We start from the raw sequence: 14320 nt of genomic DNA on the forward strand, positions 1-14320 counted from the left end.
CGTAGGTAGCAACCGCCAATCATTCAGCTGCTAATACCTCGCACGAGTCACGACCAGCGAGCTATGCAATATAAACCAAATATTATGGGATATATCCAAGAAATCTGAAAAGAATACTAAGTACATCGTTCTATACTTCCACTGTTTTAATATGCTGTTGGTTGAGCTTCAAATACGCGCTTTGTTCTGCACTTCAATGGCTGCCAAAATGTATCATTGATGAAAACTAGTGACCTGGCTAGTATGGTTTCCATCAGCTCCTGGCGGTAGAATCACCTGATTTTGTAGGACGAGTGATAAAATAATTATACATGCGCTTTATTATGAGGAAGACGCACTGACTGAATGTAAATTCCGTGAAGGAAAAGATAATAACGGATACAGAAACCTCACGGAGCCACGTTCTCTCCAAAGACCTCACTGATAGGCCAAGTGATATGAAGTCTCCACGTGGAATCCAGTAGATGATAAATCTCCCTAAGCACGCAGCTTCCCCAGACTTGAAGGAAGCAATTATCTCGTGCTATATGCAAGAAGGTACAGTAATGAGCATGAATGACTAACGCGAAAGGCTCATGTCGCTGGACGTATTGGAGATACTCGGGAGTCGCCCTGATAGCCCACCCGGCGGCCAGCATCATGGACGTCGGCTGGGCAAACGTGTGAACAGACAGTCCTCTTAGCTCACGAATGGCACGCGCATATGCAGCAGTATCGTGTTCCCCGTCCGTTCCACACGCAGCATTAAGCTGTTCGAGGCGATCGAGGGATTCTTTGGCACGGTCGGGGTAAGTAACCTGCGGTGGAGTGGGATCGAAGAGAGGAGCAAAATTACTGTGTCGTAAAGTAGAAGCCACGTTGATAATCTGTTGTACACCGCGACAAAGGACAAAGACGTTATGCAAAGTATCTAAGCAGGGCTGGTCGGCGTCAGAAACCCCAGTTAACGCAGAGCCGAAGGCAAATGCAACTACCAGGCCGGAGAGGCCCAGCATTGCCTTGGCGTTCGCTGCATTGACACTGTGTAGATTTTCCAGAAATTGAGGAAGTGCTTCGCTTTTGTGTGCTGTGGCCAAACCTAACCAGAAGGACTTCTGTGGTTCAACTTCAGATAAAGAGATGTGCAACGCGGACACAGCTAAGATGCCGTGCATCAAGAAAGGCGTCTTCAATGCTTCCTCAACAAGTAGCACCCCCCATATATGCTTTGTTTCCTCATTCCGTGAGAAGAATCGGTAAGTATCTGTTTGCCACTGGACTATGAGCCTCAGCTGATTCATCTCCAAACCCGGACTAGGGCTCGCCGTTGGGCCATTTGTTCCAAACCTATCCAACAGGTCGAAGGAGGTATCTGCTGATGGTAGCGCTGTATCCTGACTATTAGAAGATGTTTTTACCCGGCTTCGCGCTCGTCGCCGATGAGTATTTTCCTCAGTAGCCCAGATATAAGGGGTGTCTGTGCCATAGTCACAGTCTTCTTGCCGTTGTTTGCAATTAGAACAGGTCGGCCGTACTTCATCGCACTTAAATACACAGGTTAGGAGACGAGACCTTCAAATGTTCAATGGTGAGCACGGCCATTGGAATCCCTGAAGGTGAAGACCTAATGCTTTCTGTCTATCTACATCGTGCCAAGCACCAACCGGATGGAAGGATAGTGGCTTACCTTCACTCTTCGTCGTTTACAGGCCTTGCAGCCATGTCTGGATTTCCGGTGGGGTCGACGAATGGGCATTTCGTGGACACCTACAAAGGTACGAGCAACTCATTATCCCAATGATAGACAGCCTTGATTACTGGTGAAGTCATTTGCCTCAAAGTTTCTGGTGCTTCGAGAAAACGCCACACACAAGGTTCCGCGTTCCCACCGCCTGCGTTATTTGGTAGACATTCTGCCGCCTTCAATGCGCCACATCCGACGGAAGTTCGCACTCCATTAAGTCATGGATACGAGTACGACTACAAGACCCACCGGATCCATCCAGCGACGCAAAGTGGCCCGTCATCTCTTAGCCAGGGCAACAAAGCAGTCGGTAGTGGTTAGGTCGCAGCAGTGCAACATAAATTTGTCTCCAAACAAGCACCATGACTCCAAATTGTGGCGGATTCCGGTCTGTGCATGGCCAGGTCCCTGAACTAGCCAAGGCTAAGCTCATATATATGTTCCACCGCGGCTCGAGTCGACTTTGATAAGATCTTCAACATCCGCTCGTGTCAGTCCTCTTCCTTTTTGCGCGCTGGCATCGAGTTTTTTGCCATTTTCCAATAGTCCTGACATCGAGTGTCACTCATCTTTGCACCATATGTCTTTTGCGTCAGCACTCATCTTGGTTGTTGCTATCTGGTGCATCTATGTAGGTTGGCCATGGTATCGCAACTGGAAACAGGCAAAGGCGCTGCATGTGCCGATTGTCATAAGTCCTATTTCAACTAGCGGTGCCGCATTACAGTCATTGAGATATATCCTGGACCGTGATATTTTACCAACTTGGATCACTCGATTAGCGTTTGTGAGACTCATCCAGAGAAACTCGCGCTTCCAGGAGAAGTTCGCAGTCCATGCCGAGTATGGAAAACTATTCATCTTGGTCACGCCGGCGACATGTGAGCTGTACGTGGCAGATGTGGATGCCGCAAAGCAAGTGCTTTCACGGTGGAGAGACTTTCCAAAACCAAGTAGTCTCCTAGGTATGATCTTTCCCGAAAGGAACGCAGGTTAGTTACTAAGAGAATCAAGAAAAAATGAATGTCTTTGGCAAAAACCTAGCAACGGTATAGGATTCGCGATAATATCCTCTCTTTTCGTTCTAGCGTCTACAACGATGTCGGAGCATAGCGGACTGACAGGGTTCAGGTAGAAGGGGCCGACTGGCAGCGTCACCGGAAATTGACCGCGCGTGCATTCAATGAAAAACTACACGAGGCAGTTTGGGCCGAATCGACGAGAAATGCGACAAAAGTGATAACGAAATGGAACAACACCAAGCCTGTCTACAGTACACGGTCCGATATGATGGCACTAAGCCTAGCTGTGCTTTTTAAAGCCTGTCTTAATATTGATGGAGATGATAAAGACGATACTAGGATATTAGCAGGTGATGTTGCTGCCTGTCAATGGCATCTGGATGTGGTATTAAAGGGGATATCGAACCCAATGGCTCTAGGCCGAGGATTTGAGGGAATAAAGAAACTCAAGAGGAGCCATAAAGCCTTGGGGGAGTTACTGACCGAGTTTGTGGAAGCCCGAACGATACGACCAAAACTGTCGGCGCATGCAGACCTCCTCTCTTCGATCCTTGCTCCAACAGATCATCGTGGGCTATCGAGCGATGAAGTTACGGGAAATCTCTTTTTATTCATGTTCGCCGGCCACGAGACCACTGCGAATGCCTTGATCTATATCATTCATCTCATGGCGATATTCCCAGCCTGGCAGGACTGGGCGCTAGAAGAGATCGACCAATTGTCACACAATCGAGCTGATGGAGAAGAGGTTCCGTCCTATAGCCAGATTCTGCCACAAACACAGCGACTGCGAGCAATCCTGGTAAGTTTCCCCCCTTCTGATAAAGTTCGTTTACTTTGCTAATGGTACGTATAGTACGAGACTCTTAGGCTCTACGGCCCCGTGCCAACTCTAGTGCGACAGACAGATCCCCAGGCTCAGACCCTAGTGCTACCTGAGCAAGAGGTCATAATCCCTAAGGATACACCTGTAAATGTCAATACCATAGCCTTGCATACTGATCCCAAGCAATGGGGTCCAGACCCTCTGGCCTGGAGACCCGATCGGTGGATATTACAGCCGTGCGATTCATCTCTGCAGAAGGTTTCAAATGAATTGCTCAAGTACCTATTCGCCTGGGGAGACGGGCCGCGGTTGTGTCCGGGGCAGAGGTTCTCGCAGATCGAGGTCTTTGCAGTTCTTATCTGCTTCTTTAAAAGCCACCGTGTGGAACTAGTGCCTTCTCGTGACCAAACTATGGACCAGGCAAGATCTCATGCCCTTTCCTTGATACAGAATAGTAAGGTGGGCCTTACGTTGCAGATGCCAGATGCCGAGTCAGTAGGTCTTCGATGGGTGGGGCGATAGCTATAAATATATGTATATATAATGGATTGTTAATATAGACTGCTTCTTCATCCATACACCTGCTTTGCGACTATCAACTTCAATTACGTACGATCTGCCTCTGGCAGTTATGCCATCAACGCGATGATATTTGAAATATAATGTGCATGATTGGTGACATATTTTTCTAAAAACAAGTACACCCAACGTACCCTTGTAAGCAAAGGGGAAGTATCGAGACTGGTCTTGTCTTAACTTTGGCGAGGTGTCGTAGAGTATACTGGCTCACAACGCCTTGCGAAATACCTATTATCTATGAAATTTATTGACGTCTTCGGGAAAGTTCCAAATTGATTTAATTTAGAACGGAAGAATCGATATAGAAGATAGTATCCCAAAGGTCCTATAACTTTGTCCAAGAATAAAGCGACGAGGTGAACATTCAAGCGATGCTAAGCCTCTCTAACGACTGTGCGATAGTCAACAATTCCATCCCCAGCCCAATCTTTTTCATAGAGCCAGAGTAGTGGGTCTCGAAGGCTACTTTACTACTTCTATGCTCTGAGTGGCTGAAATCTCAAACTATTTCGAGCCGGTGGGTCATTATAGCCTGTTATGGTTAACGATACGAATGCGAGGACTTCGCTGGTAAACGGAATTAGACCGAGCTTTTCCATGGTGCCTATTTGCGTCCCTATGGATGACCCCGGTATCAGAATGAAAGGTTCCCCGGTACGATGCTTGTAAATTGAAGTTATTCCAGAAGGCTTCGCAGCTTCTCCCCTTGGCGACGTCTATACGAGTACGATATGCAACTTACAATGCGTAGGCACAGTAAACAAAACCATATATATATATCACAGGAATAGGTGCTAGAAAGTAAACACAAACATTGCAATCACTATTTTCGATATTTCTACTCCTATTGTTCAACCTCATAGATCCTCGCTTTTCTCATATTAGTTGAAGATAATACCCGGAGTCGCTCCCAAAAGAAAGACCCGACCAAAATGAATCTCTCAATCGAAAATAACCCCAAAATCAAGTTCCGATTGCACATCATCATCGGCTCCTTGCTCTTGTTAACCTTCATCCTTGTCATCGCCCGAGTGGCCGATAAGGGTACGCCATCAAGTCGGACCAACACATGGGGTATCGCGGTGGTGAGTGATTCAACTTATACACTATCAGCAATAATTCTCCCCGTCAGCTTAAACTAACTGAGGACGTTTCATATGTATAGTGCCTCAAATCAGCAGTCTTTATGATATATCAAGTCGTGACCGCTCACGCCGCGCGATTCAAGCGCTGGGCAAGCAGCAAAGCCAACATGATCTTGAACATCATTGATACCATCTTCTGGTTCGCCCTGTTTATCATATCTATCATGGGGACATCGGGTTCCCACAGCACGAGTAGTCGTGCATTAGGTGTTATCATAGTTATCTTGGCCCTTGTTTTATGGTATGTGTCTCAGACCTACTAAGTGATGTTAGTTACTATAAGGAAAACGCTGACGCGTAGGGTTTAATATGATGTAGTGGTCTCGCTGGCTTCCTATCGTTTATCTGTATCCGCGACCGACGATATTATAAACGACACGGCTCACTCCCCGGGGGAGACAACTCCAAGTCTCCCTGTTAAACAAGAAGGCAATCCAATTAGGCACAGATTGCTTCGTCCTTATGACACTATTTACCACGACAGTCGATCACTTTCATGTTACGCATGCTTCAGGTGAGAGATTCTTCGTTAAGCTACCATATACAGTCAAACCGTGGTGCACATAATGATAGAAAGATGAAACGCAATTACTAGACACAGTCTCTCCCAGCTACTTCTTATATAAATGCCTCGCGAGATATCAGTAAAGACACGTTCAGCAACATAGACATACGATCTATCTCGACACGGAAAATTGCGGATGTTCAATTTATCATACCCAGCCTGATATTGGCTCCAAGCACTACACCCGTTGGTATTGCCTCATGATCTCCTTCAGACGGGCAAGAGGAAGTGCCTCGATTGTATGCCCTTGAAAACCTTGAAGGCTCTCCGCCATACAAAGTGCGTTGTATATCGCCTCTTCAACCGCATCGGCGGTCGCTTCGAACAAGGTATTGAGAGCAGAATCATCTAGCACGTCAATCGTTCGTGCTACTGACGCAGGTCTCTTGTGCTGGTTGACAGGTATCTCGTTCCCAGTAGAGAAAGCTAGGAAGATATCCCCGGACAGGTTATGTCCTTGGCCACCAACGCGAGCAAGACCAACGGTTGCCCGCTTGGCAACACGCTGCAACTGAGCGGGATGAAGCGGCGCATCTGTGGCCAGTACAACGATTATACTGCCGTCCTTCTCGGCCTTTGCCTGTGCGACCTCCTCATACATCCCCTGTCTTGAGGGGTCGCTCGCAGCGTCTTCAGTTAGTGTTTTCCCAACAGGGACCCCTGCAATGCGGAGATCTCTTAATTGCCCGTAATTAGCCTGGACCAACGCTGCGACCGTGTAGGTTCCGAGAACCTGGCGACTGCTGCTCCCGGTGCCCCCTTTCAGTCCATGGCAAACCATGCCCACGCCACCGCCCACATTACCCTCTCGAACTGGCTCCCCAGCCACCACACTCTCTAGACCGTGCACGATGTGCGCAGGAGTCACAGCGAACGATGTACAGTCATGCAAATACCCATCGAACGTCTCACCCACGACCGGCAACATAAGCCACTCCAACTGACCATCCTTGTTAGTCCCCAGGTGTTTGACGGCATACTGATAGATCCCTTGGTGGGCGGCCCCAATATTAAATGTTCCAGTGAGAACAATAGGGGAGCAGAGAAGCCCCGTCTCTTCTATCAGATGTGCGCCCGTTAGCTCTCCCGAGCCGTTAAAACGGAAGACCCCGGCGTAACAAGCATTGGTGGACCAGTTCGGGCGGGGAACGATGCAGGTCACGCCGGTATTGATGGCGCCTTGGGCACCGAATAGCTCTTGGGTGTGAACGTGCACGCCAGGAACGTCGGTGATGGAATTTAGCGGACCTGGGGGGTAGGCTCCCAGGTCGAGGTCGGGAAGAAGTTCGCGGATGCGCATTCGCCGCGGTACTTGCTCGGGGGATAGCTGGACGCGCATTTGTGTATTAACGTCTGGGTGATACGGGAGAAAAGGTGAAGGGTTAATGGAAGGAAGGCTGTAGAAGATAGTTTATGGACGAAGGATCCCGGAGCCCTAAGCTCTGATTGAAGAACGCAGTCAACAACCCCTCCTACTGATAACGAGTTAGGCGGCAGGACATGATCAATGTAACCTCATTATCACAAATCGGGCTTGGTGCGATAGTAGCTTATATAATTGACAAGCACCAGACAAAGAGAATAAAGAGCATGGTTAGTAGGGCAGTAAGCACTAAGTCCAGGATTCGACAGCCGAGGCGAAAAGAGACCGGATAGGCTAGGATAATAACATCATTTATTTATAGTAATCCGGGAGGCCTACTTAAGCCATCGGAACGTAACCCTTGGAATTGACCAGAGTTGAAGTCATAATGGTACTATTCCAGGATAACTCAATCTACATATTGCCATATAAGTAGATCTAAATCGATCGTGTTTCATATAACGAAGACTCCCGGTACGCCTGCCTATTTCTCGTCCTCAGGCCCCATCGGCCTGCGTCCTGCTTGTTCGACATTCTTTCTCTTCTCCTCTGGTGACTTACTCGGGTCGTTATGCACTTGTTCAGTCGTAGTGGACGGTTCCTCACCCTCATGCTTTTCGCTCGTGGGGCCAAACTGGTTCGAAATAGGAGACTGTACGGATCTCGTGTCAGGCGTGTCGTCATGACGCGACTCCTTGCCCCGCGACGTGTTGATCGCTTGGGATTCAGGGTTGCTGGAACGGGGATTTGCGACCTTAGGTGACTGATTGAGGATGGCGCCTCTAGAGGAAAACGCTCGCGTGCCATAACCTACAGCTGTTAGAATACCAGAACATCTGACGAGAGGTAGGATGCAAATACCGCACAGGAGACGGGGCCTGAATTGCTTCAGAAAATACGACATGATGGATGCTGGAGAGATGGTTTGTTCAGTTAGAATGTATAAAATATGTTGTGTGTAATACTTCTGGCCAGCTCATATAAATATCGATTATCGGATAGGATGACTTCATTGGATCGTCACCATGACACGCCAAGTTTTTCCACCCACTTCCCATAATTGACCAATGCCATTCAAATACAGTAGATGGGATTCTTGCTTCTTAATAGATTGGAGGTAAACAAGAAAAGAGGCTTGTCTAAGGGCAGGTGGTGGTGCTTGAAGAATGAAATGTGACAGCACAGAGATATGACGTACACAGAAAGGTATTTAATGTATTGTTGCAACAAGAACTTGCCGGAAAATAGTATACAGGAAAACACAGGATATCCCACACAAATTCAAATATATTTATAATGGATAATAGCCGGCAGATATGGCGATATTGGTATCGTCTTGATTATGATTTAGGGCTTAAGCCCTGCTGGAATGTGTTGCTGACCAAAAAAGGTTAGCTATGTAGAGTGGTTGGTCCCTCGACTAATATAACAATACTGTGTATCTAGTAATACAATAAAAGGGGATCTAGGATTATGTCCGAAATGTTGATTTGATCGGCTTTGATGCCAGTGGAGAAATCCTCCTGATCCGAGAACCCATCAATAACGCCCATACTGAGTGTTATCATAGTGAGTGTTATTCAACATCTCATGATCACCACTATTTTCGACCTTCCTTCTAGAAGAAACGATCTTGCTAGGGTGCCACCAATTGAGAATGATGCAACAGGCGAACATCAAGGCCGCATCAAACACGTAGATGAAAGCCTCCTTGCTCTGCAGATATCCACTACTTCCTTGGACGTACTCGGCAACCCGATAGATAGACCGGATCATAATCAGAATACTGACCGTATACAGAATCTTCATATACTGGTTCCACGGAACTTCAGTGACCACCATGTGATGCATAGGCGTAGACAGCATGCGACGGTGAAAGACGATCGAAACGACGATGAAGAACCCGAAGAAGATGATCTGGATAAATAGACCACCGATGATCATATTCTCGCCTAGCTTTACTGAATCTTGCGAATTGGCTTTGGCTAACATGCCTCCTCCTGTACACCCTGATGTTAGCTGGCCTTCTCTACTCGCCGATAAGAACGACCATACCTCCACTCTGTACCAAGAAGGATAACACGTCACCGGTCACAAAGATCTTGGTCAACCATGAAGGGCGGATTAGGGAGATAGAACCGGCATTCAGCATTCGAATAATACGTCCAAGAATCATGTACACGGATGCGGCGAACAGGGCTGGCGCTAGGAGCAGTAGTAGGCTCTGTCCCACGTATGGTTTCATCGTCCAATTCGGTGTTTCGGTCGCACTGATAAACCTGCATAGGTAACCGATAGCCTCAACTGAAGTGAGGTCCATGTGTTAGCACATTATCGCAAGGTATAGCCTGTTAGGAAGGTCAAACAAAACGTACATATACCACCAATAACAAATGGTGTCAAGTACCATGTCCTCGTCCGAATCATCTGCCAAATGTGTATAACCGTCGTTAGGCCAAAGACAGCAGCAAAGCTAACTGCCGCGCCTGATGATGGATCATAGTGGTAGTATTGGTATCCCATGATGTCGCTCGAGTAAGATCAAGAGGTTGGTAAATTTCGGGCAGGTAATTCGTGGCTGCAGGAAGAGAAATAGGTTGCTTAAGGATAGCTTGGGAGAGGGTTGCCAGGTAGAACTTTGATTAGAATATATGTGCAGACACTGAAAGTACCAAGGCTTCCGTATTGTTTCAAGGCCCTGATCCATTTTGTTTACTCTAAATTTGGGTGTTCATGGATCCATAAACATGGCCCAGAAAAATGGGTCTTTAACCGGCGGGAGACGTTAGTCCAGCCCTAGACTACCTGAACCGGTGATCAATACGAAGTACGACAAGCTCATCGCCTCCCCACTTTTCCCTTCTAGTGCCATAGATTTATATTTGGAAGGTATCCAATTAGACTGTCGGGATCTTCTGGCGTCTGTGGCACTGCCTCTCGATCTCGATTTAACCTTCCTACGCCAACACAGGAAATTTCTTGTCTGATTGTGTAACGGGAGACCCACGTTGAGATTTGCCGACGAGAGGATTCTAACAACTTGATACTATTGTTGGAGCCTCTAGATAGTGGCTAGAACTATAGCTAACTATAGACGGTCATGAATCCGGGCCGGTTAACGAAGCGTCGTGAGAATATCTCGTCAGAAAGGCCAGTCAGTATCACGCACTGGGGATTTTCGGTGAGACTGCGACCTGTTATAGCTACTCCATATGACAATTATGTTAAAATGGATGGCTGAGGGCGTAACACATAACGCAAATGCTATTATTTCTTGCTTAGTGGCAACTAAGGGGAGGGCGCAGAACTTAAGCGCTGCAAAGGGCAAAGAATACGAGAACGAGGCCAAAGTGGGCCACGGATAGAAAATCAAACCCACTAGGTTATTTGCTCCGCGCAATACACTATAGGGGGTAGCCACCACGTTTTCGTCCCCTTTTCTTTATTTCAACGAGGATCTGATGCATTCTGGGCTCTATTTAAGATGTCCCTTCCCCCGCTGTGGGTGCTGGGACATTTCCAAACAGAAAGTGTGCCCTCAAAGACCACCACGCTACAAGTCTGTTTGAATATTTCGTGCTGCGGGACACTATACCTCCACAATGGAGTTCACCTTCTACTACTATACACCATCGGGTGCCGCTGGCGGCATCTTGGTCGCACTATTCGCCCTCAGCACCCTTCTTCATCTTTATCAGCTACTCCGCACGCGGACATGGTTCATGATCCCTTTTGCCATCGGTGGAATCCGTAAGTTGTGACCTCAAGCTGCAGAGATGGCTCTACCTAATGGTCCCTAGTCGAAACAATTGGATATGTCGGTCGTGTACTATCAACAAACGAAGCACCCAACTACACCAAGGGCCCGTATATCATGCAAAGCGCCCTCATCCTGATTGCACCAGCCTTTCTCGCTGCGAGTATCTATATGACTCTGGGTCGCATCATTACTATGCTTCAGGCAGAGCAATACTCGATCATTCCCCTGCGCTGGCTGACAAAGATCTTCGTGGCGGGTGATGTGCTATCCTTCTTGATGCAAGCGTCTGGTACGTTGACACTCGGACCGTCCAGTGGTCATATACACACATTGTCTCAGCCTATATGGAATTAAAGCTGACGACCTACAGGTGCCGGTCTTATGGTTTCGGCAGATGATCCTAGCACTGGGGAACATGTCATCATCGGTGGTTTATTCGTGCAAATTATCTTCTTCGGCTTTTTCGTAATCACCGCTATCGTCTTTGAGCTGCGCATGGCGAAGAAACACATTGGCGCATCTGCCGAGGCAGGTCGTATTTGGCGCCGACACATGATTGCACTCTATGTGACCAGTGTTCTGATTTTGGTGCGGTCGGTAGTTCGTGTCGTGGAATATCTGGATGGCTACGACGGCTTCCTCATGAAACATGAAGTCTTCATCTACGTATTCGACGCTTTGCTGATGTTTGTTGCTATGGCGGTCCTCAACTACATCCACCCCAGTCAAATCAACTGCCTTTTGGATCGTGGTGATCAATATTTCGAGAACTTCGTGGTGACTCGCAAATATGGGCCTAGTGCCACGCATGAAATGGAGGTGGATAGTCGGATATAAAGAAATAAAGCGTCCCTTATCTGTTTAATGATTTATGCCATGTCAGCTCTGCTTGCTTGTGAATTAGTATATGTATATATTTCAGATATAGCAAGCAAGTTCAAGAAGTCTTAACCTCAATCTCAGTCTCAGCTACGTGGCACCCGCGCGGGGTCGATTTACCATTGATACGTAGGGACAGGATTGAATCTTAAACAGCAGCTGAGTAGACTATAACAGAGATCTTGAACTGACGCTTATGGGAAACGGAGCATTTTTTGGTCACCCTCACGTTTAGTTTAATTACGACTTTTCCGCACCATTTGGACTTGGTCGTTTCAGCTCACACGATGACTCTGTGCGAATTGTGCCAAAGCATCCCTTTAGGAGACCTCCCCCGTTCCCCAACGGAAAGATCCATTTCCCTCTCGGATGTCATGCGATCCTATTTGAATTACAGAATGAGGATGACCGATCACCACGGCATGCCCTGGGCGTCCCTCACCACCCGAATCTAGATAGCTTGCGCGGGGCATCGGCGGCGGGGTGTGAGCTCTGCTACATTATTGAGACCCAGGTTGATGGACTGATTTCAGATATCGAGACAGGAGAGATCATATCGCACGAACCAGAATTAAGTAAACCCCATTTCGATTTGTGGTTGACTAGGCGGCTTGACGGCGATGGCTTTATCGTGCTCACTCCTGACAATACGAACACGTGGCTCGCCCCCAGCGATATAGCCCAGCACACGGTGCTGGTACTAGGTGCGATGGTCTTTTGCTGTGACGAAGGTGTAGTCAATTTCCATATACGCTACTAGTAGTTGCTAATATGGCCCAGGGGACTCTCTTGCCACCGTGTTCCGGGGACGCCTGCCCAGAGATACCCTGGATACTGCTGCATGTCATCATTTCGCCAGTTGGATCGTTGACTGCAACAACCAACACCGATCGTGTGCTACGGCCCCAAAGCCCCTGCCGACTAGGCTCATAGATGTGGGGTCCGAAGCCTCGGGAGACCTGGTCAAGCTCGTCGAGTTTAATGGGGAGACTCGTGGGCATTATGTGACCCTTAGCTACTGCTGGGGTGGAGACAGCACCTCGGCAACAACACGCTCAAACGTGGCGTCCATGAAGGAAGGCATATGCCTTCGTGACCTCCCGCAGACCTTTCAAGATGCGAGACTGATGACACGAGCTCTCGATGTTCAGTACCTGTGGATCGACCGCCTCTGTATTTACCAAGATGACGTGGAAGACTGGGAGAGGGAATCTTCCAACATGGGGTCAATCTACGCGAATGCCTAGCTGTGCATATCGGCAACCTGGGCCGCGAGTAGCACGAAGGGACTTGTGCCCCCCAGAAAGGCCAGGCCCAGCGTACGTCTCCCTCACACGAGCAACAACTCTCGAGGGTACATTGACGCCTGCTTGCTTCCAGCTTCTTCAGAAATGTGCAAGTGGGATTTGTTGACATTCAAAGATGAGGCCCTCTCTCAACGGGGATGGACATTTCAGGAACGTTTGTTTTCCCGCCGGAACCTGCTTTTCGCGAGGGATAGAGTGTATTTCGGGTGTGGAACAAATTTTATCTCAGAGGATGGCATCGAGCTGATCGACGTATTGAAAGCGGATCATACAAACCAGCCCCCGCACAGATTGATCACCGACCAGAGAATAGATGATGGTCCCGTACCGCCCGAGAATGTGCGCGCCCACTGGCATGAGCTAGTGACACTCTATAGTCAGTGCAAGCTGACATATCCCGCTGACAAATTACCTGCTATATCTGGCATAGCGCAAGAGTACGGCAAGTTGCTGGGGGGCACTTATGTAGCTGGGCTTTGGGAAGGCTCTCTGGTGCAGGGATTAAGCTGGCAATCGTCTGAAGAATGCACGGCCGTAAGTGAGTACCGTGCGCCATCCTGGTCATGGGCTTCTGTTGATGGCCCTTTGTGTATGTGCTCTGTGACCACCGAGCCCATAGCGTCCGTAATGGGTTTACACATTGAGGTAGACGGCAAAAACCCCTATGGACGAGTGAAAAGTGGTTGGATCAAGATCGAGGCGCCCCTTGTTCCTCTCGTCCTGTCGGGCGAAAACAGCCTGTTGATGTTTGGCTGCATAGGCCTTAAGACATCAGATGAAGAGGAGAATTGCCTTACTGGGAGATTTGACACCATCAACAGCCAGTTCGACGATCCGGCCGAGACGATCAGGGCTATGAAACTTTTTGGCTTGGTTATTACCGATTTCAGCCTAACGCCCGAAGAACCTTTCTATTTCTCGCTCCTTGTAACCCCTACTGGCGATGACCTTGGAGTATTGAAGAGGGTTGGCTGGACTCTCGGACGAGAATCAGATTATGGGCCTCTCGATCTTCGTGCGCTCAGGTCTATAGTAACGTTGGTTTAATTGTGTCATGCTAAGGGTTTGGAGCGACTGTAGTATTCAGTAATCTTATACAGAGAAGAGCTGCAATGCGTGATAGCTTATATACTGTACCAAGCCTTTGGTGA

General features: G+C 48.2%; 8 protein-coding genes across 8 annotated transcripts; 4 read left to right on the forward strand and 4 right to left on the reverse strand.

Moving 5' to 3' along the window:
• Positions 1-159: 159 nt before the first annotated feature.
• Positions 160-1826, reverse strand: F9C07_1177537 (Zn(II)2Cys6 transcription factor). The gene is made up of 3 exons (XM_071507682.1): positions 1667-1826; positions 343-1523; positions 160-238 (listed from the first exon to the last, which is right to left on the reverse strand). The coding sequence occupies exons 1-2, from the start codon at positions 1733-1735 to the stop codon at positions 390-392; spliced, it is 1203 nt and encodes a 400-aa protein (XP_071363444.1). The 5' UTR covers positions 1736-1826; the 3' UTR covers positions 160-238; positions 343-389.
• Positions 1827-1842: 16 nt separating this feature from the next.
• On the forward strand, positions 1843-4170 carry F9C07_2276684 (cytochrome P450 monooxygenase). Its single transcript, XM_041289225.2, has 4 exons — positions 1843-2688; positions 2738-2772; positions 2855-3547; positions 3602-4170. The coding sequence occupies exons 1-4, from the start codon at positions 2304-2306 to the stop codon at positions 4091-4093; spliced, it is 1605 nt and encodes a 534-aa protein (XP_041141908.2). The 5' UTR covers positions 1843-2303; the 3' UTR covers positions 4094-4170.
• Positions 4171-5082: 912 nt separating this feature from the next.
• On the forward strand, positions 5083-5596 carry F9C07_9445 (uncharacterized protein; the record flags this gene model as incomplete). The annotated part of the gene is made up of 3 exons (XM_071511906.1): positions 5083-5235; positions 5316-5536; positions 5569-5596. The coding sequence occupies 3 exons, from the start codon at positions 5083-5085 to the stop codon at positions 5594-5596; spliced, it is 402 nt and encodes a 133-aa protein (XP_071363445.1).
• A 442-nt stretch (positions 5597-6038) lies between these two features.
• Positions 6039-7199, reverse strand: F9C07_9446 (putative D-aminopeptidase; the record flags this gene model as incomplete). Its single annotated transcript, XM_071511907.1, has 1 exon — positions 6039-7199. One exon carries the CDS (start codon positions 7197-7199, stop codon positions 6039-6041), a length of 1161 nt encoding a protein of 386 aa, XP_071363446.1.
• Positions 7200-7707: 508 nt separating this feature from the next.
• F9C07_9447 (uncharacterized protein) lies at positions 7708-8127 on the reverse strand (the record flags this gene model as incomplete). The annotated part of the gene is made up of 2 exons (XM_071511908.1): positions 7708-8033; positions 8085-8127. The coding sequence occupies 2 exons, from the start codon at positions 8125-8127 to the stop codon at positions 7708-7710; spliced, it is 369 nt and encodes a 122-aa protein (XP_071363447.1).
• Positions 8128-8222: 95 nt separating this feature from the next.
• F9C07_2276688 (RTA1 domain protein) lies at positions 8223-10029 on the reverse strand. The gene is made up of 3 exons (XM_041284639.2): positions 9599-10029; positions 9279-9527; positions 8223-9223 (listed from the first exon to the last, which is right to left on the reverse strand). Exons 1-3 carry the CDS (start codon positions 9744-9746, stop codon positions 8763-8765), a joined length of 858 nt encoding a protein of 285 aa, XP_041141910.2. The 5' UTR covers positions 9747-10029; the 3' UTR covers positions 8223-8762.
• Positions 10030-10639: 610 nt separating this feature from the next.
• F9C07_2276689 (RTA1 like protein-domain-containing protein) lies at positions 10640-11940 on the forward strand. Its single transcript, XM_041289473.2, has 3 exons — positions 10640-10973; positions 11024-11272; positions 11354-11940. The coding sequence occupies exons 1-3, from the start codon at positions 10826-10828 to the stop codon at positions 11818-11820; spliced, it is 864 nt and encodes a 287-aa protein (XP_041141911.2). The 5' UTR covers positions 10640-10825; the 3' UTR covers positions 11821-11940.
• Positions 11941-13005: 1065 nt separating this feature from the next.
• On the forward strand, positions 13006-14216 carry F9C07_2197511 (uncharacterized protein; the record flags this gene model as incomplete). Its single annotated transcript, XM_041284629.2, has 3 exons — positions 13006-13035; positions 13110-13185; positions 13243-14216. The coding sequence occupies 3 exons, from the start codon at positions 13006-13008 to the stop codon at positions 14214-14216; spliced, it is 1080 nt and encodes a 359-aa protein (XP_041141912.2).
• Positions 14217-14320: the final 104 nt, after the last annotated feature.

Source organism: Aspergillus flavus, chromosome 2 (genome assembly GCF_009017415.1).
Source record: "Aspergillus flavus chromosome 2, complete sequence".
Taxonomy (NCBI): Eukaryota; Fungi; Ascomycota; class Eurotiomycetes; order Eurotiales; family Aspergillaceae; genus Aspergillus; species Aspergillus flavus.

What these genes read in the sequence shown, in the direction of transcription:
- F9C07_2276688 (XM_041284639.2), bottom strand. Translation starts at nt 9,746, where the DNA reads ATGGGATACCAATACTACCACTATGATCCATCATCAGGCGCGGCAGTT. An exon ending in ATTTGTTATTGGTGGTATAT is followed by an intron (nt 9,528 to 9,598) that starts GTACGTTTTGTT and finishes ACCTCACTTCAG; the next exon opens with TTGAGGCTATCGGTTACCTA. An exon ending in CTTCTTGGTACAGAGTGGAG is followed by an intron (nt 9,224 to 9,278) that starts GTATGGTCGTTC and finishes CAGGGTGTACAG; the next exon opens with GAGGAGGCATGTTAGCCAAA.
- F9C07_1177537 (XM_071507682.1), bottom strand. Translation starts at nt 1,735, where the DNA reads ATGCCCATTCGTCGACCCCACCGGAAATCCAGACATGGCTGCAAGGCC. An exon ending in GTAAACGACGAAGAGTGAAG is followed by an intron (nt 1,524 to 1,666) that starts GTAAGCCACTAT and finishes TGTGTATTTAAG; the next exon opens with TGCGATGAAGTACGGCCGAC.
- F9C07_2276689 (XM_041289473.2), top strand. Translation starts at nt 10,826, where the DNA reads ATGGAGTTCACCTTCTACTACTATACACCATCGGGTGCCGCTGGCGGC. An exon ending in TTTTGCCATCGGTGGAATCC is followed by an intron (nt 10,974 to 11,023) that starts GTAAGTTGTGAC and finishes AATGGTCCCTAG; the next exon opens with TCGAAACAATTGGATATGTC. An exon ending in CTTCTTGATGCAAGCGTCTG is followed by an intron (nt 11,273 to 11,353) that starts GTACGTTGACAC and finishes GACGACCTACAG; the next exon opens with GTGCCGGTCTTATGGTTTCG.
- F9C07_2276684 (XM_041289225.2), top strand. Translation starts at nt 2,304, where the DNA reads ATGTCTTTTGCGTCAGCACTCATCTTGGTTGTTGCTATCTGGTGCATC. An exon ending in TTGGCAAAAACCTAGCAACG is followed by an intron (nt 2,773 to 2,854) that starts GTATAGGATTCG and finishes GACAGGGTTCAG; the next exon opens with GTAGAAGGGGCCGACTGGCA. An exon ending in AGCGACTGCGAGCAATCCTG is followed by an intron (nt 3,548 to 3,601) that starts GTAAGTTTCCCC and finishes TGGTACGTATAG; the next exon opens with TACGAGACTCTTAGGCTCTA.